The sequence below is a fragment of the Notamacropus eugenii genome, chromosome 6 (genome assembly GCF_028372415.1).
Source record: "Notamacropus eugenii isolate mMacEug1 chromosome 6, mMacEug1.pri_v2, whole genome shotgun sequence".
Taxonomy (NCBI): domain Eukaryota; kingdom Metazoa; phylum Chordata; class Mammalia; order Diprotodontia; family Macropodidae; genus Notamacropus; species Notamacropus eugenii.
In genome coordinates, this window is record NC_092877.1 from 52,784,438 (window position 1) to 52,808,124 (window position 23,687).

The 23,687-nt window shown below is 41.4% G+C and overlaps 1 protein-coding gene across 4 annotated transcripts in view; it reads left to right on the top strand.

Annotated features, from left to right (window-relative positions):
- Positions 1 to 23,687, top strand: part of SH3BP2 (SH3 domain binding protein 2) — a 100,735-nt gene that overhangs the window by 64,929 nt on the left and 12,119 nt on the right. For 2 of the 4 annotated variants that reach the window (XM_072620053.1, XM_072620054.1), the window contains exons 3-6: positions 19,589 to 19,728; positions 20,942 to 21,044; positions 22,740 to 22,857; positions 23,101 to 23,171. In XM_072620053.1, the coding sequence (XP_072476154.1) occupies positions 19,593 to 19,728; positions 20,942 to 21,044; positions 22,740 to 22,857; positions 23,101 to 23,171 (428 nt within the window). In that variant the 5' untranslated portion in view covers positions 19,589 to 19,592. Of the gene's footprint in view, positions 1 to 3,214; positions 3,429 to 16,178; positions 16,465 to 19,588; positions 19,729 to 20,941; positions 21,045 to 22,739; positions 22,858 to 23,100; positions 23,172 to 23,687 lie in introns of those variants that run through there. The other 2 variants (XM_072620055.1, XM_072620052.1) reach the window with 2 other exon arrangements.

Below are 23,687 nucleotides of genomic sequence, written 5' to 3' on the forward strand. Positions count from 1 at the left end.
TAAAAGTAATAGGGTTGAAACATATTGTTGTTTTTGTTAACCCATAAGTATATTGATGAGTTGTAACTGCTTTTTTACTTTTTTGCCTTTTTCATATGCCCAAGGCTTAGCACAGTGCCTGGCATGTAATGTTTAATAAATGTTTGCAGACTGATTCTGTTTTCAAACAATACAGTCATATTTCCAGGGCATGTGATTTTGGGTATCCAGTCCTGTTTTCAAAAATACTTAAAATTTCTTTTTGTTCAGTTTTGGCATTTGTCCATTGATGTTTTTTGAAGAGCCCAGTGTTGCTCCTGTGAGTATAACTTTTCCTTTCTTAACAATTAGATAATTTTTCCTTTGTCTTTGTAATGCTTTAATTTTATAATTTTGTGATGATGAATCAAACCTAGGATCAATCTTGCCTTGCTAGGATCCTACATGTTCTGTCTGTCAAGGAGCCTTCGAGGTCATTGACACTGACCCCTTTATGTTATAGTTGAAGGATCCGAAGCCCAGAGAGGTTGTGACTTTCCTATGGCTACATAAGCAATAAAGAACAGGACTAAAATCTGAATTCCGATTCAGCGTTCTTTCCATTGCATCAGTATTGCCTGATCTTGTCTCCTGTGGAAAATTGTCTCCACCTACATTATTGGATATGTTGTTTTTCTTTTCTTTTTCAGAAATAATGTTTATATTTCTTACTTTATCTCCCAAATTTGGTGTTTTTTCCCTCAGGTATTCATTAGTTGTGGAAAGAAGGAAGGAAGGAAGGAAGGAAGAAGGGAAGGGAAGGGAAGGAAAGGGAAGGAAAGAGAAGAGAAGGGAAGGGAAGGGAAGGACTTTAGGGTCTTTTTTGTCCTGAGGATCTTTATTTAGTTGCAGAGTTGTTGAGGGTTGTTTGTTCGTTTTTGTTCTGTTTTAATTTACTAGCCATTTTTCTGCTCACAGATGGGAGCACTAAGAGTACCCTAGCTGTGAGCTAGAGTTGCTGTGCCAAGTGGGAGACTTTGAGATTGCTTAGGGTTGGGGCTGCTCTCACCAAGGTCTTTGCACCTGCACCTGCTGGTTGATAGAGTGAGTTTGGAAAGCAGGAATCCTCAGCTTGTGTAAGAAGTGTAAAATCCTTATGAGTTTCCAGGAGCATTGAAAATTGGGGGGAAGGGGTTTAAGGATTAGGTCAGTCTTCCAGCAGGGGAGGACTTATTTTCATTACTCCCTGTTGCCTAGGTGGGTCTGTCTTTGAGTTCTGCAAACCGTCAGGGGTCCTGCAAACCATCAGGGGTCAAGAAGCGGAGCTGGGAAAGTACCTCAGAACCCAGTCAGGCAGGGTGATGAGGGCTGGGGGAGAAGAGAGCAACATACCATGTGTAGGCTAGCACTGTCTCCAAGAGTCCTAGGACACAAGACTGTGGCTCCCAAGTCAAACTGAATTACTGCCTTCTTATTGTTACCTGTGTTAGGTGGGCATATCTTGCCTGTCTTACTAGACTCTAAGCTTCCTAGAGTGGGGACTATCTTTTTTTTCTCCTAATATTTCTTGCTGCCTAGCTTTAACATGGGCACATAAGAGATATTTGGTAAATATTTGTTATCACAAGGTCTAGAGGCTGAGTGACCGGTTAGCTAAAGTGTAAGGAAGGGCAAGATAACTTTCCTCAAATATCTACCTGAATGACCCCTGTGTGAAAGGCTGAAGGTTTATTCCCAGATCCAGTGCTTATTATCCAAGTGACCCAGGGAGTATCACTTAATCTGTCTGAACCTTAGTGTCTTCATCTGTAAAATGGGAATGACAATATTTGCACTTCCTAAATCATAGGATTGATATAAAGAAAATACTTTATAAACCTTTGAGTGCTATAGAAATGTGAGGGGCAACAAGGTAGTGCCGTGGATAAAGCACTGGCCCTGGAGTCAGGAGAACCTGAGTTCAGATTTGACCTCAGACATTTACCAGCTATGTGACCCTGGGCAAGTCACTTCACTCAGATTGCTTTCCTTCTCCCCCCTCCGCAAAAAAAAAGAAATGTGAGTGGTTGTTACCTGGAACTAACAAGTGTGATTTATAGGAAAGAGATTTTGGCTCATATTTGACATTCCTAATAATCAAAGGTATCAGAGAACCTAGTGCCTTGTTAGGGACTGACCTCCCTGTTGTTACTAAAGGTGTTCAAGCCAGGCGCTGTGCCAAGTACTGGAAATACAAAGGCAAAAAGCCAGTTCCTACCTTGAAGGAGCTCACATGTAAACAACTATGTACAGACAAGACATATGCTGGGAAAATTGGAGGTAATCCGTAGAAAGGAGGGGTAGCACTAAGCGGAATTGGGAAAGGCTTCTTGGAGAAGATGTGATCTCATCTAGGACTTGGAGGGTGGTAGGGAAGCTAAGAGGGGGGCTGAGGAAGCAGAGAATTCCAGGCACAAGGGACAACTTGTTTGTGGAACAGCAAAGATGCCAGTGTCACTAGATTACAGAGGTTATGAGGGAGGAGGATGGTGTAAGAAGACTGGAAAGATCAGAGGGAAATGGTTTATAAAGAATTTTGAATGCTTTTGGATGGGATTTAGCTTATGAAATTCCTAAAGGAATATAATATGGGGATTTAGAAAGATAAATGGACAGACATTTTTTTTTCTCTTCAAAGACTTTATCCTGTACAGTAGTTTGCTTGTTTGGGGGAAAAACACTTAAAACTTTGTGGTTTGGGCATTAACAACGAGTGATTGTGCATCTCTGCGTAGGATTTAGCCAATTTCCCCTTCTTCCCACACTTTATTTTATGGGGACAATATGAAATGGAAAACATTTGGTTGTAGTTTTAAATATTAGTGTTTCAATCCATAGTTTTATCAATTTGTTATGAAGTTATATAAAATCTGTCTTTCATTTTAGCCTTTTCTGACCCTCCCCCTATCCTTCTCTTCTCCCACCTAGCCCAATGAAATAAGTGTCAAAAACTGTTTGGATTTTGGTGGTGAGTTGTTTGGTTTTTTTTTTTTTAATTTCACGTAAGTAGAAATGAGTTAGACCTTGGCTGCCAGCACTCTCTCAAGTTTCAGATTCTTCACACTGCTTGAGGAAAGTCAGGAAATGTGGGGCTTTGCGTGTGACTGGCCAGTGGCCCTCCCCGCCCCCTTTCCTTCATACCCCCTGAGCAACAGGAAGTCAGACAGAAAGCAAAGGAAGCTAGTCACTGTTCAACAGCCCAAAGGAAACTAGTCACTGCACAACAGCCAACTTGACCAAAACCTAGCTCAGGAGCCCCTGAGGGGAACTTCATGGCATGTGCATCTATCAGGTCCACAGGAGAATGGAGGATGCCCTCACTTGTCTCTTCTCCCAGACTCTGAGAAATTGATGGATTCATCGATACAAAGAAAATTCGTACTGAATCCAACCTACAGCAGGAAAACCATGTGTAGAATAAATACTTTCAGGTTAGTGTCTTGGGGAACAAGATCCTTTTCTGCCTTTTTTCTCTCTCCTACTTGTAATAGCATTTGCCTTAAGATGTATCTTCATGGTCAAAGGACTCATAGGATTTCCAACTGGAAGGAATTCTAGAGATTGCCTCATCCATTCTCCTCATTTTAAAGATTAGGAAAATGGAGCCCAGGGAGACTGATTAGCCCAAGTTCTCATGAGTTGAAAGAAGCAGAGCCAGAATTCTCTCTAGCCTTATAACTCCAGTGTTCTCTCCAATACAGCATGCTGCTTTATGTAACTGTGTGATGGGAGTGTACAGTTCGGGTGGGAAACCAGGAATCCAGAGCTCCTGTTCTACCCTCCTTAGAGCTTAAAATAGTGATGAGCATGATGATGATAATACAAGTAACTTTTATTTCCATAGCATTTTGAAGTTTATCAAGTACTTTCTTATCAGTATCCTTGTGAGTTAAGTAATATATTACCATCACCATTTTACAGATCAGGCAACTGAGGCTCAGAGAAGTTAAATAACTAACTCCCATGTTCTGATGGTTAAGAGTAGAGGGCCAGACCTCAGAGTTAATCTAGTCCAACCCTTATCTGAATAGGAACTCTATACAGTGGCATCCCCAACAAAATAGTCATCTGTTGTCCACTTGAAGATTTTCAGTGATGAAAGATAGAAGAACTCACTATTTTGCAAAACATAGACAGAATTAATTATTAGGAATTTGAAATGGGATTATAGAATATTTGAGCAATAAGGAAACTTAGCCATGATTTCATCCAACCCTCCCATTTCCCAAATAAGAAAACTGAGGCCCAAAAAAGAGAGGAAACTTGCAAAACGTTTCTCTGGCATACAGCTATATCCCAATTTCTGTGAATAATAAATCCCATAAAGAGGTCCTATTATTTGAATTTGCACTGGATATTTCTGTTGGGATGGAACCAATTACCATGTTTTACAAATAATTATATTTTGAATAGTGTGAAATATAATATGTAGAACATGGCAAGTATAATTACACGAGAATATGGTGTTTGGTTCTAGCCCTATAGAAATATTCGTTTCCAATTCAAATAATCAGACTACTTCATGTGGATTCATTATCCAAATGAGTACAGACCTAGCTGTACTGTTCAAGAATAAGGTTCTAGATTCAGACATGCTGGAGAAATTGTAGTGTAGTTCAAATTCAATTCAACATTTATTAAATATTTGCAGTGAGTAACAGATTATATTTGGCACTGGGGATACAAAGGTGAAAAACAACATAGTCTCTTTACCATCAAGGAGCTTATAGTCCAGTGGAAATAAAAGTAGGCATGAAATCAGGAGCTTCCTGTTCAAGCTTTGGTTTTTTCCCTTATTAACTGTGGGGTCTTAGCAAAGTCAGTTCATTTCTGAGCCTCTGTTTTTATAAAATGAGGATAATAGTGCTCATACTACCTATCTCATGAGGTATAGTAACACTGAGTTAGTAAAATGCTTTGTAGCAGTAAAGTGCTGTATAGCTGGAGACAGGTACAACCCAAAACACCAAAGACGCTTCTGGAGTGTACTGATGTTCACAGTAAGTGTCACAGTGACATTTAATGGGTTGTGTGTGTATTTCTCACTATAGAGGACTGAAGCTTGATAAATATGAAACACATCTTGGTGAGGGTGTCTTTGGACCAAAAACAATTATTTCAATGGGTAGTTGCCTTGTGAATATTTGCTGCTGTTTTGCTCTTCCATAAACCCGTGAAATCCAAGAGATTTAAGACTCATTGGTTTAACTGTTTTCAGCTCAGCTATCCCAAGAAGGTTCTTGGGACCACTTGAATTAATGTCACTTAGCAGAACCGATATTCAGTACTTCTTAAATGAAGACTCACTAATTCCTAACAAAAAAATTAAAAGATGTATGTGGGTGCACACGTGTGTGTGTGTGCATGTGTTCATATACCTACCCTCAGAGAATTTACAAACTAATAGGCAAGACAAAATTAGCAAGCTTTCTAATTATCCTTTTCTTCTTTGTGAGATTTTAAGTTTACCAGATTTCTTGCAATGCTGAGACATAAGCATAGAATGTCAGAGCTGGAAGGCACCTTAGAACGCAGAATGTCAGACAGAGCTAGAAGGGAACTTAGGACATGAAATAGGACCTTAGAGAATGGAATTTCAGAGTTAGAACAGTATTAGAACTTAGTGTCAGAGCTAGTTCTTAGAGATCATTCACTCCACCCCTTTCATTTTACAGATGAAGAAACTAAGGCCCAGAGAGTCAATGGAACTTGCTTTCATTTTTATAGACTCACCTTTCTATGGTGGCTGGGAAAGCTAAAGGAAAGAATCCTACAGCTCCCTGGAGTTCCTGCTGTCTTAGGGGGCTCTTGGCTTTAGCTACCAACAACCCAAGGGGATTTTCTGTAGGTTCCAGATGTGAAAGTATAATTTTCATCCTGTTCCTACCTGACCAGAGACCTTGAGGAGAGAGAGGTTTGGACCATAAACATCCTTTGACTGCTGCTATGTGGCATGTCAACTCATGAGTTCATAGACTTAGAGCTTATTTAAGAGATCCAGAACTACCCTAGGGAGCTGGTTGGCCTTTCAGAATATGAGTCAATAAGCACTTTTTAAGCATTTTCTATGTGCCAGGTGCTGTATACTAGGTATTGTACTAAGCACTAGTAATATAAAGAAAGGCAAAAGACTTCCCTGCCCTCAGGGAGCTCATAATTTAATGGTGTTTCAATAAAAATGTGTTGAGGAGGGGAGAGAAGAGAGGGAATAAATAACAATATGGACACCTTTTAACTCCTTCCCAAATCTGAACTTTCTTTTGACTGTCTATACTTCCCTCTTCCTTGAAAAGTGGTATCTTTTATCCTGATTTCTCAAAGAGCAGGTGGTGCACTGGAAATCAGAAGCAAGTTGAATTGTAAACAGAGCATCCTATTGGGAGTCAGAGGACCTAGGTTCCATTCCCAACTGTGCTACTTACCACTTATGTATGTGACCTTGGGCTAGTCATTCTCTAAGCGTCATTCTCCTTGTTGGCTAAATGGGGTAGGAGAGTTGGATTAGATTATCTTTAAGGGCCCTTCCATCCATCTATCTATCTTTCTATCTAAATCTATGAATTCATGAGTTGAAATGTCACATAGCAACCAATGCATATTTCCTTCCCCTAGAGTTTATAGTATGAACCTCTCTCAAAAGGGAATGACCCTCACATCTGGATCCTATAGAAAATCCCCCTGGACTATTGGCAGCTAAAACTAAGGCCTCTCCATGTTAACAGGAATTTTCTAGAACTGTATTTTTCCTCCTTCAAACTACCCAGTCACCATAATTCAAGTCAACTGTGAATAAGAGGGCAGGTCTCCATAGTCATGGCAACTTCCATCTCTATAAGGGTCTGAGGTTTACAGAATACTTTCTCTACAACTGCCATTTCAGGTAGCTAGTGTCAACACTATTCCCATTTTAAGGATGAGAAACTGAGGCTCTGCAACCGGGTCTTCTGATTCCAAATCCACCAGTGCCCACCATATCTCCCACTTTAATATGCTATCACATGAGCTGTACTTTGACTTCCCCAACAAGGGATTGGAGCACTTCAGCTTTAGTATTTCTAGACCCAAATTTGGAGTCAAAGACAGTCATACTAAGCCTTGATACAGTTTCTTTCATTTCACTTTTGGGGGAATATGACCTGAAATGGAGCACTCTGTCTAGAGTCTTTGTGGGCAGCCCAGGTGGGTTACAGGAAGAGGTAACATGGAAGGACCAAAAGAAGGGTTCCGTCTCAATTTGGGTTGGTCTGGGTACCCTTTACCATCAGATCCCAGAAGCTTTCTAAATGAGAAAAATCACATAAATATTAATTCCATTTATATAGCAGTCACAGTCCTGTGAGGGAGGGAGTGTATTATTTTCATTTTTCATATGATTCGCATAACTAATAAATGTCTGAACTAGGATTCAAACTGAAGTCTCCTGGCTAAGTCCAGTGTACCACATCATACAACTTCTCTTTTGTGGGGAAGAGGTAGGGGTGGAAAGGGAGGGAACCATATTTGGGATTATTGGTTTGGTCAGGGAAAAGTTGCATACAAATATTTCCCAAAAGTACTTCACTTCCTAAATTTTCACAGGCTTGATATGTCTGGTTTTTCTTATTTTTATTTTCTCTATTCTGATCTTAAATACCAAATAAAATAAGCACCTCCAAGTAAAAAGCAGAACAGGAAAAGAGGACCACTCAGGCAACCACGACTTCATACCACATACCATTTGCTTCTCTCTTAACTATAGGATACATGCAGCATCTTTTTTTTCCAAGCTCTCCTGTCTGTCTGGATTTCCTACCTACTCTCCTTCTCTTTGTGTATTCCTCAGTTGATAAGTACTCTTTTAATGTCTAGTCCTTTACCACTACAAAAAGATTTGCTACAAATATGCTTACATGTGTAAGTCCTTTTCCTCTTCCTTTGATCTCTTTTGTTATATATAAGCCTAATGATATATTATCACTGCGTCAGAGGATATGTAGTTTAGTGACTCTGCAGGCATAGTTCCAAATTGTTTTCCAGAGTGGTTGGACCAATTCATAGCTCCACCAACAATACATCGATGTGCCTATTTTCCCACAGCCCCATCAACATTCGTCATTTTCCTTTTTTTGTCATTTTGCTAATCTGACGAGTGTGAGGCAGAACCCTAGGATGTCTTCTTGATATGACACTTTTTCCTTTAAGTGTCATTGGGGAGCCCAAAGAAGATAACTTTAGCCCTCTTTCATCTCTGGGGGAGAAAAGACTAACATGAGTCAATTACAAAATAATTTAAGACCTTTTACTATCATATACGGTAGTAAATCAGTTCATTTTTTTTAAGTCATTTACCTAGTGCTCCTAAGTGCAAGGTGTTGTGGGTGACATAAAGTTCAATTGGAAAAATATTTGTTGATCTATGAGTAGGAGTCTACAACATTCAGAAAACACCCAGTGTCTGTCCTTAGGGAATTTGCAGTGGCTATAGATTCAGATAATTATAATACAAGGCAGAATATGACAAGTTCCACAAGAAAAGGCAGAATACGGAAGAGAAGATGACAGAGAACCAAGCTGTTGAGTTGAATGGGCTCAAGTACCAAAAGGAAAGGTCTGGGGAGATGCCATAAAGCAGGGCTGGGGTGAACTTTAGGGATAGGAAAGCAAGAGGTCCATATAGACTGCAATTACATTCCATCTGACTGCTCCTGTGTGATTCATCACTCATTCAATGTATCTGGATTTAGGGATTTGGAGGGGTTGGTACTTAAAGGGCATCTAGTCCCTGCGCTTCATAGCTGAGGATGCTAGGGTCTAGAGAGAGAAATTGTGTGGCTGAAGGTCTATAACTGTGTCTTCTAATCCCAAGTCCAACAAACTTTTCATTATACCCCAAAGTGTGGGAAGGGGAGTGTCCTGCAGTTTTGCAGGTGTCTATAATCTCTATGCATCTCTAAGGTTTCTTTTAGCTCTGAACAACAGATGTGACAGGCAGGGGGGCCGTGGAGCCAGCAACTTAACTCTTTAGAAAGCAGTAGTAATTCTCTCCTTTTCACTCCCTAGTGGAACCAGAGCTTCCCCAACTTCTCACCCAGACAATGCTGGCTTCCTTACCTCATTTGCAGTGTGATAAGGGGAGGGGATTGCCCTGTGGCTTCCCCTTCAGTGAAGGCAGGAGGTGTTCTTCTACTTTCTCATGGTTAAGACTGAGCCGGAAGTCCTATGCTCAGCTTTGGGACTGCGTTTCCCGCAGAGTTGCAGAAAGCTTCTGTCCAACTGACCTACACAATTCCTCCCGACCCTCAGTTCAGTTTTGCCTGTATTTGTGCATATTTGTGTGCACATCTGTGTACGTATGTGTACATATATACATACAAGGGCCTGGTGTGGTATGTCAGAAAGTTTCTGTTGACTCTGACCCTAGACTTAAGAGATGTGATATCTTCTTCCCTGGATGGAGCTCCTGGATTCATGGGTCCAGGGACAGCTTATCTATAATCATCTAATTCACTTTTCAGGTAAACCTTCCTATCTTAGAAATCCATCCACTAAGTTATTGCTGGAGATTTAAAAAAGAAAAAATAATCACTCCTTATGATGAATATTCCACTACAGAATTATTGAAGCCTTTTCACATACATTATTTCCCTGTTTTACCCTTTACCCATTTTACAACCTGATGAAGTAGGCAAAGCAGATTAACTTCTGGGCCTCAATTTCCTCATTTTTAAAATGGTGGTAGTGGTGGTAGTGGTAGTGTGTATGTGAGTGTCGGCGGTGGGGAGGGGGGCAATGCTATAACTTCTAAGGTCTCTTCCAGCTCCAAAGCTCTGATTTTTTTGAACCCCATTTTACAGTTGAGGAAAATGGGACCCAGGCCCCACAGTCACTTCAGAGCAGAGCTTGGATACAAGTGTCCTACCATAACATGGTGGTCTGTGCTTTATAATATTCAACTCAACTGTGCCCTTCCCCTGTGTACTTTTTTTTTCATTGTACTATGTACTGTGTATATGTATAGTACATATGTACTGTATTTTCACATTGTAGTTGTATGAATGCCTGTCCTCTCTCCTTGGCAAAAGCTGAAGACAGCACCTGGCCACAGCACCCTGGCATTTTGTCCCTCTTTGATGTGTTCAACCCTTCGAATGGTTTGAATTGAAACCCTGCCTCCTATTCTAGAAAGCCCTGAATATTCTCATCCCCACTGTTTCTACCCTCCCCTGTCCCCTGTGTTCCTACTACCTTGGGATGGATTCTCACCAGAGGTGAACATACCAGAGTCCCAGGGCTCCATTGAGAAGCCTGTTCTAGAAGCAGGAAAGAGAAGGAAGAAGAGCTAGGACTTGGTGAACTGCATGTGAGAATTTTATTTTAAAGTTCTCTCAGTGAGCTTGGAATCATAGGGTACCTTTCCCTGCTCACCAATTTAGAGGTGCCCCTCTTGCTTCTAGCTCTAAAAATGGATATGACGAAGGTAGGAGGAAATGAGAATCCAGCAACTTAACTATAGAAAGAGATAGCAATTCTCTCTTTCACTACCCCTGTGGAACTGGAGTCTCCTCAACTTCCCTCCAGGGCAAGGTGGTATGGGGATAGACTTGGAATTAAAGTCAGAAAGATTTTGAGTTTGGATCCTGCCTCATACACTTGTTTTCCCAGCCTCAGTTTCCTTATGGCTAAGATAAGGATAAAAATATTGCCTGTCCGATAAGGATCAAAATATTGCCTATCTCACAGGGTTATTGGAGGATCACATGAGATGAAAATCTCATTTGGGTAAATGGATGCGTCTTGTTTTGGTGCATGGCTAGCAAAATAATCCTTAAATCTCTCTATAGATGTTAGCTGTATGTTAGGTACCACTACCATCTTCCCTGCGACTGGGAATTCAAGAGGTATCCATTAAATAATCATTAAAATTGAGTTGAGTGCCAGTCAGGACCAAGGGCAGAATCTTGGCTTTGGTTTTTTCTTGTAAGTCAGTCTCACTGTAAAGAAGCTCTCAGACGTCGGTTGGGAAGTTCCACTGATTTTTCCTGAAAATACAAGATGATGCAGTTGTTGTGCAAAAGCAGCTGAATTTCCCTCATGCTTTGTTTCTCTCCCCTTCCCCCCATACTTTGCAATACTGAGTGTTGGGCGTTGTGCCTTATGCTACTTCCCCCTTTTTTCACTTCATAACAGTGCACCAAGAAATTCACAGGAAATGATGTCTCCAGTAGCATCTCTGATGAACTCTCGGGGGCATACTCAGTGGACAGTCTCAACTTTTGGGTGTGGTGGACCTTTCCTCTCACCACTGTATCCCTTCATCAGTCCATTTATGTGGCTGCCAAAATTATCGTCCCAAGACAAGTATCTGCCCATGTCACTCTTCTGCTCAGAGCCCCCTGTTAAATAAAGTGAGCCCCTAATCATGATTTTTAAGGTCCCCCATAATCTGGTTTCACTCTATTTTTCCATCCCTGTTCCTGTATTCTGCTTCATATACATGCTATGATCCAGTTCTCTGTTTTCTAATTTTAGACCTTTCTCCTCTGACCTTTGTTCATTTTTACAGTCCATTCTCTGTGCTTGGAACTTACTCTTTCTTCATCTCTGCCTGTTGAAAACTGTTTTGTCCCTCGAGGTCCAGTTCAGACCTCCTCCATAAAATGTTCCTCAATCCTCTCCCTCCCCAGATTTTTCTAGAGAACTTTGCCTACATTACTGCTTTGTCCCAATGATTACACTCTACTGTAAGTCATCCTCTGTACTGGTCATTCCCCCAGCAAATAGTAAACCCCCTGAGGGAAGAGAGTGTGTCATTTTCCAAGTTTGTATCCCCAAGTAGAGCACCAGGTCTTGTACGATGGCAGGTACTTAATAAGTTTTCTGTTAAGCTGAACTGAGTCTTCTGATCTCTTGTGCTATGACAGATCCTGCCTCTTATGAGAATCAGATTAGGAATAATAGCTGTGGCATTAGCTGCCACATGGAATTTGGGCTGAGTTATCACCAGATGTGAATATACTAGGGTCACAATGCTCCATTGACGAGGACTGTTCTAGAACCAGGCAGGCTGCCTGAGAAGGAAGGGCAGCTGTGGCTCAGTGGACTGCATGTGAGAACTTTATTTTAGAGTCCTCTCAGCAAACAGGGATTCACATCCTTGTGCAACATTTGTATTGGAGAGCAGCCTCTGAACACAGCCAAATTCAGCTCTCTTAACCTAGGGAAGGTAAAGCCTTGCAGTTAGAGCTTCAGCTCAGCCAGGCCTTATGTAATCTGATGGAGTTTGTGTGGCTAGGGAGAGTGGGGAATGCTTTAGAAGATTGGGTCTAACTTTTCAGCTGGGCAGCAACAGCCTCCCACACTGCATCCTGGTGCTCTGCAATGGCCAGTTGGAGACAAAGTGAAATTTGGGAAGGGCTGCATTAAACTACATTTTCCAAATGTTGTTTTCTAACCACCAGTTATTTTGGGGTGGTGGGAAGTTTCAACTTTATCTTCCTCAGAAAAAGCAGTAATGCAAGTGCTTTGGAAAGTATAACACAGCTAGGTGGCTAAGTAAGTGGAGCCTTTGTGCAAGCTGCTTGTTTGCCTCAGTTTCCTCAGTTGTAAAATGAGGGTAGTAACAGCACCTACTTTTCAGGGTTATGAACACATTAAATGAGATGGTATTTGTAAAAGGCTTAGCACAGTATGTTTTTATCATTATCATTATTGCATTGTGTTATAAGTTGTTGTGGTGTGAGAAAAATCATTGTGAATAACTAATGATCCAGGGACATTCAGAGTGCCCCCTTTCTTTTTCATCTTCAAGACCTTAGTCTCTGAAGGTCAAGTTAAACTTCTCTTCTGTCTGACCCAACCCAACCCTGTAAGAAACCTCTAGTGAATCTCTTCTGTGAACTGTCAACCAGTCAGTAAGCAGTTCTTAGGTGCCTACTGTATGCCAGTACTGTGCTAAGCATAGGCAGGAGGCAGTCTCTGCTTTCACGGAGTCCACAGCCTAACTGCACAGCCAGAGGAAATGGAGGGATTTGCACCCAGCCCCATCTCTCCTGAATCCAATACATTCCCTTTTCCAGTCTCCTTTTCTCTTCCCTTATGTGCCGAGGTGGATACTGGAGGATGCTTCGAGTTATTATTATGTTTTTGGAGGATATTTTCCTTTCTTTTTTGGTTACAAGAGTATAAGTATCTTGCAGACAAGGACTGAATCTTTTCAGGCCCTCCAGTCATAAGTGGCTCTGCCATTGATAAATTGGGTTTCCCTAGACAGTCACTTTGCTACTTCTCAGAGCCCAGATTTCCTCCTTTGTTAAAGGCAGATAATACCTCTGAGGAATGTGAAGAGTCAGTCAGATGAGAGGCGGGAAATAGCAAAAATCATAACAATAATAGTTAGCATTGAACTTTTCATATATTACTTCATTAGATCCTCAAAATCCTAGAAGTAGGTGCTGTTATCCCCATTTTACAGATAAGGAAACTGAGGGTGAAAGACGGTGCCCTAAGTCACACATCTTCAAAATATCCACGGCAGGATTTGATCTCAGGTCTTCCTGACTCCAAGTCCAGCACTCTCCTCACTGGGCTGAACTGTAGAGCACAGTACATGTAGAATACATGTTCACACTGCTATGGCACTGACAGGTTTTTAAAGTATTTTCTGGACAATTTTGTGAGGCAAGTAGTGGTATGTTATTTTTCTCATTTTACAGATATAGAAAATACATCTCAGAGCTTGTAAGTCATGGAGATGTGACCCGGACTCAGTCTAGTCAGATAGTCAACAGGCATTTAGTAAACACTGTCTCAGGTACTATAAAAATGAGAGACAGTAGAGACTGTAGATGACTCAGACTAGCATCTTGGCTGCTGGGTAACCTTGGGCAATCTCTCTGGGTCTTAATGTCCTCCTTGGCCTAGAACAGGGATTCTTAACTTGAAGTCCATGGAGAGATTTCAGGGAGACTGTGGACTCAGATGAGGGGGAAAATTACATCTGTGTGTGTGTGTGTGTGTGTGTGTGTCTATCTGTCTGTCTGTCTGTCTGTAAGTGTGTGTGTATCTTTAACTAACCTCTTACTGAAATTTAGCATTTCCTCCAGTTCTGAATAGGGCAGCTAGGTGGTGCAGTGATGAGAGTGCCAGACCTAGACTCCAAAGGATTCATCTTCCTGAGTTCAAATCTGGTCTCAGACACTTACTAGCTGCAATTTGTTTAATTCTTTTTGCTTCAATTTCCTCATCTGTAAAATTAAAATGAGCTGGAGAAGGAAATGGCAAACAAGAGACAGACGTAACTGAAGCGACTGAACAACCACCAATTATGAATGTAGGTAATAAACATTATTCTGAGATATCTCCAGACTTCACCAGACCCCTGGCCTAGATAATCATTAGGATCTCTCTCACTTCCGCAGCCTTTAGCTTTATTATTACATGTCAACAGGTATTTATTAAGGACCTACTGTGTGCCTGCCTACACAGTGCCTGAACTGTGCTAAGCACTAAAGCAACAAAGAAAAGCAAAAATTGTGCCTATTCTCAAGAAGCCCACAGTCTAACTAGGGAGACAACATGGGAATTTAATAGGAAATAAATCATTCAGAAATATTACAAGAGGCTTTAAACTGTAGTGGAAACTGTGCTGGGCTTGTGAGTGAAAGAGAAACTGTTTTAGGGCCACCTCAGCTAGGTCATTTGCTCTATAACAATGGAAAAGTAATTTCCTCTCTGAGTCTCAGTTTTACCATCTATAAAATGAGAGGATTTGGCATCTTTCAGTTCCAAAATTCCATTTTTACTCACTACTGAATTTAATTCAGACCCCTACTATATATTCCATAACTTTAAGGAAGTAGGCAGTCTCATAATGACAGAAGGCCACCTTGCCTTTGCTGGTTATAGAGTTTGGAGCATCCCCACCCTGAACCCTTGTAACTTCAGTTTTTTCAGAAGGGTATTGTCAGGAGTCAGAGTTTTATCCAGCTGTTTAGGATCAGCAGCTGCTCTGGGGGGGAAGGATAGGTTTCTTGTGTGTTTCTTTGCCAGATCCATTCATTCCATAGATATTTATTTATGAAGCACATAATGTCTACAGGATCTTGTCACACATTAGAACTAAAGGGGATGTGGAGAAATATAAGGTAGAGCCCTTTACTATTAAGGAGTTCATGAGCCTATTTAGAGATGCAATGGCATGAAAAGTTAAATTTTTTTTTAAAAGGCAAGATATATTATTCCGTGTCAAATGGTCCATATGGATTGTCAGAGCTTTAGAGAAAGGAAATCTCAGTGATTATGGCCTGGGACATGGTCAGAGAAGGCTTCCTGGAGGGCTCGAACTGATTCTTGAAGGCTGTGTGGCTGAACTCAAAGACTGACTAGCTGTGTGATCTAGTACAGTTAACTCTCTGCACCTCAGATTCCATATCTACAAAATGAGGGAATTGGACCAAGTGACCTCTAAATTCGCTTCTACGCCTAACAATCTGTAGTTCTAGATTTAAAAAAAATTCCCCTTATTTCATCTTTTTGTTCAGGTCCTGGCATGTCACACAGTAGGTACTTAATTTTTCTTGAATGGTGGGTGTGTATTGATACTACCCAGTGTATGAACAGAGTGTTATCCCTCCTATTTGAAGGTGTTACTACTGATGGATGCGGGTGTGTCTCAAAGAATCCATAAATAACAAAAAGCTTTGCTGCGTTAAGTGCATGTGAGAACATGTTCATTTGTCTGATAGCTGTAGCTGCGATTGCTGAAGTCTATCACTGTGTGTCTCAGGAGCCAAATGATACCTTGCCTCATAAATAGGGTCCACCCTGTCTCTGTTTATTCCTCACCAGGTTGTACTGAAGTCTGCCTCCTTTTCCCTGGTTTGCTTCATGCTTTCTTTATCCCTTCCCTGCTGTCACCTCCTCTCAGCCTGCCATCTAGCACCCCAATGGATTCAGCTTTCTCCTTCTTCATCTAGAGTCTGGGAGGTGGGAGAGCTGGGGTGGGGGTGGGGGTAGGGGGTAAAGAAAAACAATCACATTGAAGTCAAAGCCCTTGTGAGGTGGCTTCTGCAGGAAAACCCTGCATTCCTTAGGGAAATAAGAGAGCAGATGTGGTCATGCACTTTGGGGGGCAGCATTGACAAGAGAGGAGGGAGGTAAGAGCAAGAAATGCTTACTTGAGAAAAGAAGCCTTGGATGCCAGGAAATAGAGGAAGGAAGTCTCCATGGAGAGCTGATTTGGAAAGAGCCAGCTCAACAGAGGATCTGTTCGGGGACCGAGAAAACGGAATCAGGTGGAGAGATGGAAAGCTGGACCCGTAAGGGTCAGAAAGCCGTGGAGGCACTGAGGAGACTGTCAGGAGTAGGGGCTAGCTTTGAGGGAGACCTGGAAGCCTGCAGGTGTAAGGAAAGGCTGAGAGCTGGGCAGACGACCGAGGACTGCGCAAGTTGCCTTCATGTCCAGGATAGAAAGGACCGTGCCTGGGAGCAGTAAGTTACTTGTCATGCAGGTCACACCTCCTGTTCCCTCTCCTAAACAAAGGAGAGCAAATGCTCTGTGTGTTTCTATATGTGTCTGTGTGTGTCTCCCTGGAATTTAACTTCCTTGAGGATCACCAAGCTCCCAGACCTGTGGGAGGATTTTAACCTTTTTGAGGAATGAGAGGGACACTCTCAAGGTTTGTTTATCCGTTTTAAATAAAATCAGTGCACCAGGATAAAGACCCAATCTCTCTCCATTGTACGGCCACGTGTGCTGTGAGTACATGGAACTGCTGAGAGGACTCTATCTAGTCAAACCGGGCGGTCCCTCCTTTCCTTTCCAACATCAGTGTGAGTCTTTCTGTGTCAGGCTCATGTTTTTGAGCTGGAAATGAGCTGGGAGTGAGGGTTGAACAAATGCCTCGCCTTTTCCTACAGGGCGGGTTGGGGGGAGGGAGGGAGGGGTGCTTCCTTTTCATGTTTCATTATGTGTCTTCTAAATCTAACCCATCATATATTTTGCTTTGTGTATATGTAAGGTTGGAGTCTCTTTGTTTTTTCTTTTTTGAAGGGGGGCGGGGAGCGTGGGGGCGCGCTGCTGTGAGATGTAACTTCTTTGCCCCTAGTCTGTCCATTCTGAATGGTTTAACAGCAGTCAGTGGGGAAAAGAGCATAGCAGAATGAGCTTTGGCCTTTGGAAGACAGAAAACCTTGGTTCAGGTTTGGGCTCCTAACAATTACTAGCTGTGTGACCATGGGCAGATCACTTAACTCCTCCGAACCTCATAGTCCTCCTGTCAAATAAGGAAAATAATGCCTTCACTTCCCTGCCTTACAGGGTTTGGGGTTTTTGTTTTTGTTTTTGTTTTTTTTGGTAAGCGAAATACCATGACTTTAAAATACTATGGAAAATTTGAATTGCCATCACTATTATGATTTTTTAGGGTGTTTTGGTCAGTCTAGATTCCTTTGGCTGTTACAGGTTTTCTTTCACATAAGAAAGGTAGCGTTTCAGACCAGTCCTCTGTTAGAGGGCTGTGACTGAGTGAAAGACAGGTGCTGATTAATTCTGCATCCTCCCCCCCTTTTAACCTAGTAAGTAATTCTGATTCTAACTTTCAGGGAAAGAAAGAGGGGCCTTTTGTGCCACATCAGGCAGATGAAATTGGTTTTCAGGGAAAGAGCCCTGCTCCTGTTATCCCCTGAAGCTTATCCAGGATCAAAGGATGGCTCCATGATTCTTAGTTAAACAGCTGTAATTGACGCAAACAGCCATAGTGGGGAGTGCTTTGCTGTGATGGATCTTGGGTAGGGAGCAGAGAGGAGAAAAGTGCTGTCTGGTGAATTTTATCTCACATGCACCTCCTACAGGTATCCTTTCTAGAGAGAGCAGCCAGCATTCTCCTGTTGAATTGGAATGATTTTCTAAATTGGCAAGAAATCCTCTACTTTGTGCAAAATCTGATTTCTTCTTATCATATGCCCCTAGAGTATGGCTGTTAGCTGGAAGGTAGTTGGATTATCATTTCATAAAACAAAAGTATATTTCCCCCACTTTTCTGTTGCAGACCTTACTTAGTCCTTTATTTGCACTGCTCTAATGCATTTCTCTTGTAATTTATCTGTGTGGCTTACTACCTTGCTAGGTACCATGTGGACAGAATCTTAGTATGTATCTAACTGTGTATCTTTCCAGGGACTGGCACACAATAAGTCTTGATATTTGGTGATGGGAAATGAAGTAAATTGAGTGAGCATTAGACTTGAAGTCAAAAGGTTTGACTTTGAGTTTGAGTGCTAGCCACTAAAAAAATTTTCTAACCCATAGGTGTGTCCCTTTCCCTCTGAAACTCAGTTTCTACGTCTGTAAAGAGGAGGAGAGCATCATAGATTTAGAGCTAGAAGCGTCATGTCATTCACCCCTTGTGTTTCAAAGAGAAAGAAATTGAGCGCCAGAGGTTAAATTATTTGAAAGGATCCATCAAGGATTCAGAAACCACTGTTGCTTTTCTTTTCGTTAGAATGTGAGCTCGTTGGGACCAGGGACCTGTTTTTACGTTTCTTTTTAATCCCCATCTTTTAGCAAGATGCTTGGCACATAGGAGGCCATTAATAAATACTTGTGGATTCTCATAGTTAATAAACGGCAGTCAGGATTTGAACTCAGGTCTTCTGACTCTAAATCCACCATCATTTCCAATGTGCCTTGCTGCTCACTTACCTCCCAGTGTTGCTGTAAAGAAAGTGCTTCGTAAAGCACTATATATAGAGATAGATATATAGATAGATATAGATATTTATATATATACACACATACATATATATACACATACATATATGTTAATATAGGATCATAGGATTTAGAATTGAAAGGAGGCTTTAAAATAGTTTAGTCTCTGAATGAATCTAGGCAGATAATTTAATCTCAGCGTCCCTGGTAGTTCTCTAAGACTATAAATTGCAGATGAGGTGCTTGCATTGGTTGAGGATGGTTGTTCACAGGGAGTTTCCTGTACCAAGAAAATCACTAGCCTGACACCCCCCCCAAAAAAAATATAGTCCAACCCCTTATTGTACAGAAGAAGAAACCAAGAGAGAAGTGATTTGTCCAGTGTACCCAGGCAGCTGGAGTTGTTCCTTTGACTCAGAATCTCTTATTTCATTCTGCCTCTTTGTTGAGATGGTCACCTAAAATGATCATTAGTGCATCCTCTTGACCTCCAGAGTAAAAGGGACACTGATGCATTAAGCAAACCAGAAATATAAGAGTAATACAAAAAGTTGATTCTTTCATATTTTGTTGAATTAGGATAGATGTAGAAGATGGAGGAAATAAAGATGTTTTAATAAAGTTGGTGCCATCAAACTTTAGATTGGTCATACTCTTCTAGCTTGTATTAAGGGCATAAAAATCTGAATATCCACAAAGCCATTTTAAAAACAGACAATTTTTTAAAAAATCCCTGGGGATTTTCTGAAAAGCTGCCATGTTACATACTTCCTGGAATCTTTGAGACACTGATATATCTTATTTGTTATTTCCAGAAGTACATTCGATTTTTTTCTCCTTGTTTTTTTCTCCAAGTAATTGTCCAAGTCCCAAACCCAGTTCATCCTTTTCCATTATTTTCAGCTTGATGGCTTCAGAGGAACAGCATTGGCCTGTGCCAATGAAGGCCATTGGAGCTCAGAACCTCTTGACAATGCCTGGGGGCGTGGTCAAGTCCGGATACCTTCACAAAAAAGGTGGTACCCAGCTGCAGTTGCTAAAATGTAAGTCCTATCACTTATTTTCCCTTTCTGTCTCCTGAAGTCCCTACCCATCTAGCCACCTACCCTTTCCCACAATGGGCCTCACCATCAGAGTAATCTAGAGATATTCAGGGAGCCAACATGACATAGCCAAGAGAACACAGGACTGAGAATTGGAAGATTTTGCATTCTAGCTTAGACTCAACTGCTGTTGCTAAGCTGTGGGATGTTAGGTAGCTCACTCGTCACTATCTCAAATCACTCATCCTGAAATGTTGGTGCTAATGCTCCTTCTCCCTACCTCAAGATATTCCTTGAGAGGGTCAAATGAGACCATGTTTGTGAAAGTACTTTGAAGAGTGGTAAATGTTTTATAAACATAAAGTGTCTGTTGTATTGAAGAAAAAACACATTAATACTGTACTGAGCATTACAGGCACAAACCTGTCAGAAACCATCTTAGTTAATTTATTGTTATTCTTATCCAAGCATTTTTCTAGCTTAGTGGGAGAGATATTCAAACTGGCAGAGTCCCTTCTTGCTGAAGACATCTCTCCAGAACCACACATTTTTGAAATATCATTTACAGGAATTTTGAAAAAGGGAAATTTCCCATTACAGTAAAACATAGTGAAACAGTTCAGGGTCAGGTAAAAATTAATATTGCTTCATAGAACAGGACAATAAGTAACCTTTGAGGGGACGTTGTTGGAGTCATTTTCTTAAAGCCATTCGGTCCCTCTAAGATGGCTCTCCTCCAGGACCCTATTAGAATTATAGAATATAAGAGAATTAGAGAATCTTTTCATTCTATTTTGAATGTCCTGCACAAGCACACTGGGACAATGGTATTTTTATTTTGCAGAAATCCATAAATAACACTTGTCTTATGGCTATCAGTTAGCTTGTAACCCTTTATTTAGACAAGAAATCAGACAAGACTGAGGTGTGAATCTTAACTCCTTATACTTACCAGCTACGAACTACAAATGAATAAGTTAATCTTTCTGAACCTCAGTTTCCTCATCTGTAAAATGGGGAAAGTAATACATTAGTACAACGTCCAAGGGTAGTTTTGAGGAGCAAATGAGCCATCCCAGGTAAAGGGTTTTGCAGGCCTATAGCAGTATAGAAATGTCAGGTGGAGGCAAGGGCAAAGAGGGTTTTGGGAAAATTAATTTTTTTTAAATCAGCAAAATATATTAAAATAAACTTTTCCTTTCTTTATCTCTAGGGCCATTGCGGTTTGTGATTATCCACAAGAGATGTATTTATTACTTTAAGAGCAGCACATCAGCATCTCCCCAGGGAGCCTTCTCCCTGAGTGGCTATAATCGGTGAGTTGACTTGGTACCTGCAGGTAAGCAGGCATTCTTGGCCCCACCCCCGTTTTCTATGAAATCTAACAAAATTATCCAACACCATGTCCCACTGAGTTGTTCCCATGTGTTCTCAGTCAGTTACTTTGATCACTTTTATTGGCCATATAGCACCTTCCTGGAAATCACTATCCCCTTCCTATCCCATCCCCAACCCCTCAGCCCAGTGAGAGTGGGTATGGGAAAAGGATTATTATCCCTGAGTCATAGGCAAAAGAATTGCCTGATGCTAAGGAGGGAATTGATAGCTCAGCCAAGGTTAGAACTGACAGTCATCAGAATGCACTCTTGTTCTGGAATGTTTGGCATGTTATATTATAACATGCTATATTATTAACATCAACTATTATTTAATTATTATTATAATTTTTGCCATTTTACTGGCGCTCAAAGAGCTTAAGTGATTTGCTCAGGGTTGAACCATTTGAATGTCAGTAGCTTATTATGGAACATTCATTTAGCAAGCATATACCGAGGACCCATGGGACAGGTCTTGTACAACATGGTAGAATGATAAACTGGAGATATTCTCTGCTCTAGAACACTTAAGAATCCATAGAGGGGCCAGGGAGAGGGAACAGATCAGACTGGAATAGAGATACCTAAAGTAGAGAGCAGAGCGTGATAAGTACAGAGAGGTAAGAGCATCAGGTGTGGTGCTAAAATACACAAGCCCCTTAACTGGTCAGTGAAAGACCACAGCATTTACAGCTCTCAAAGTCATGATACCAGTCAGTCCTTGTTTGCCTTTCTCATTTCTTCTAAACAATCCCACATCCTGGTTGCTTGACAAGCTCTTCTAAGAAGGTGAGCTGAGTCATTTGAACTTGTGAAGTGCTCGGACCCACCTCTAGGTAGCTGAACCCAGCAGGGAGACCACACTGGCCCAGGCTGTAGCAAAAACTGAAGCCATTTGTGCACCCAGCAGGCTCTTAAATGTCACTGAGCTTCATGTGGCAATGTATTCGTTCATTTCAACAAATATTAATCCTCAGCTGTATCCAGAGTGCTGGGATCTGAGGAAATTGCAAACTTTAAATGAGACCATGTTTCTGCCTTCTTGGAGCTCAGCCTGGCTGTGGAGATAAAACACTAACATGCATAATTATGATATTGGGAGAAAGCTACATGTAATATTGTATTTCACATAATCTGTGAAAAAGCTGTCGTGTGGAAGGATTGGAATGGTTGAGTTTGGCCCCAGGACATGGAACTGGGCTGGAGTTACAAAGACATATTTTGTCTTGATATAAAGAAAAGCTTCATAAAGGGCTCAGAAAGTAGTAGATTGCCATTACCAGAGGTCTGCAAGAGTTAGGCGATCCTTGGTAAGGGATGTTATAAAAAGAGTTCCTGTTCAGGTTTAGGTTGAAGCAGATGGTCTCTGAGCTCCTTCCTGCTTCTGAGATTCTGGTCTGAGGTGTCAGATTGTCATGGGCCAGGGGAATCTGACAAAGTTTTATTGTAGGAGCATGATAGAAAGAGACCTGACTCATTCACAGCTCAGAGAAGCTAGACAATCTACTAAAAGTCACACAGCATGGCATTGACAGAGCTGGGACTAGAACTCCAGTCTGTTGCTACCCAGACCGAGGTTCCTTCCATTCCATCATATTGCTGCACCTCCTTGATATCGTACTACTTGTCTCCCAGGGTAATGCGAGCCGCTGAAGAAACAACGTCAAACAATGTCTTTCCCTTCAAGATCGTTCATATCAGCAAGAAACATCGGACCTGGTTCTTTTCAGCCTCCTCTGAAGATGAAAGAAAGGTGACTTCCAAGTAGTAGCTCAGATAATAATGTCTGCCTGGTCAAAAGACAGCTTGTAATCTGGAGAAGGGGAGAATTAAACTAAATTAATTCTAGCATACTATGCCCTGTGAACCTACAAAGGTCAAATCAACATAGCAGCCCTCTGCATGATCTGCTTCCAGTCTCCTCCTAAAGCCTGTATTTAGTATTTAATCCATATTTATAACAAGAAGGTCAAGGTTTGTTTTCCCCTTCTTTCAGAGTTGGATGGCCCTTCTAAGGAAAGAAATAGGCCACTACCATGAGAAGAAAGAGCCATCATTAGATTTCAGGTATGTAGCTGTTCAGTGACTATTTGGCGGGGTTTGGTCACATTTCTTCCAAAATGGAACTTGTGGAAGCACTCCTAAGCAAAGACATGTTTTGCCCTCTTTATGTTGTTGATTTAGCACACATTCAGAGACTCCCCATTGCATAGAAAAGAAAACTGAGACTTCTCTTCCTGGCACAGTGGGACTCAGCCTGCTTTTTCAGCCTCCTCTCACGTTATTCCCCTTCACACACTCCATGTTTCAGACAAACTAGGTTTTGCAGTGTGAGACTTGAATGGACTCAGAAAGACCTGAGTTTCAATCTTGCCTCTGGAGACTAGCTATGTGACCCAGGACAAGTCACTTAACCTAAAAAGTTTATGGCCTCAGTTTCCTTACCTGTTAAATGAAGTTGTTGATCCTTCAGTGACCATTAAGGTCACTTCCAGCTCCAAATCTATGATCCTGTGGACTACTGATTCAAACTCTGCCCCCATTTCATTCTGAGCTTTGACCTCTGTGCATTCACATAAGCCA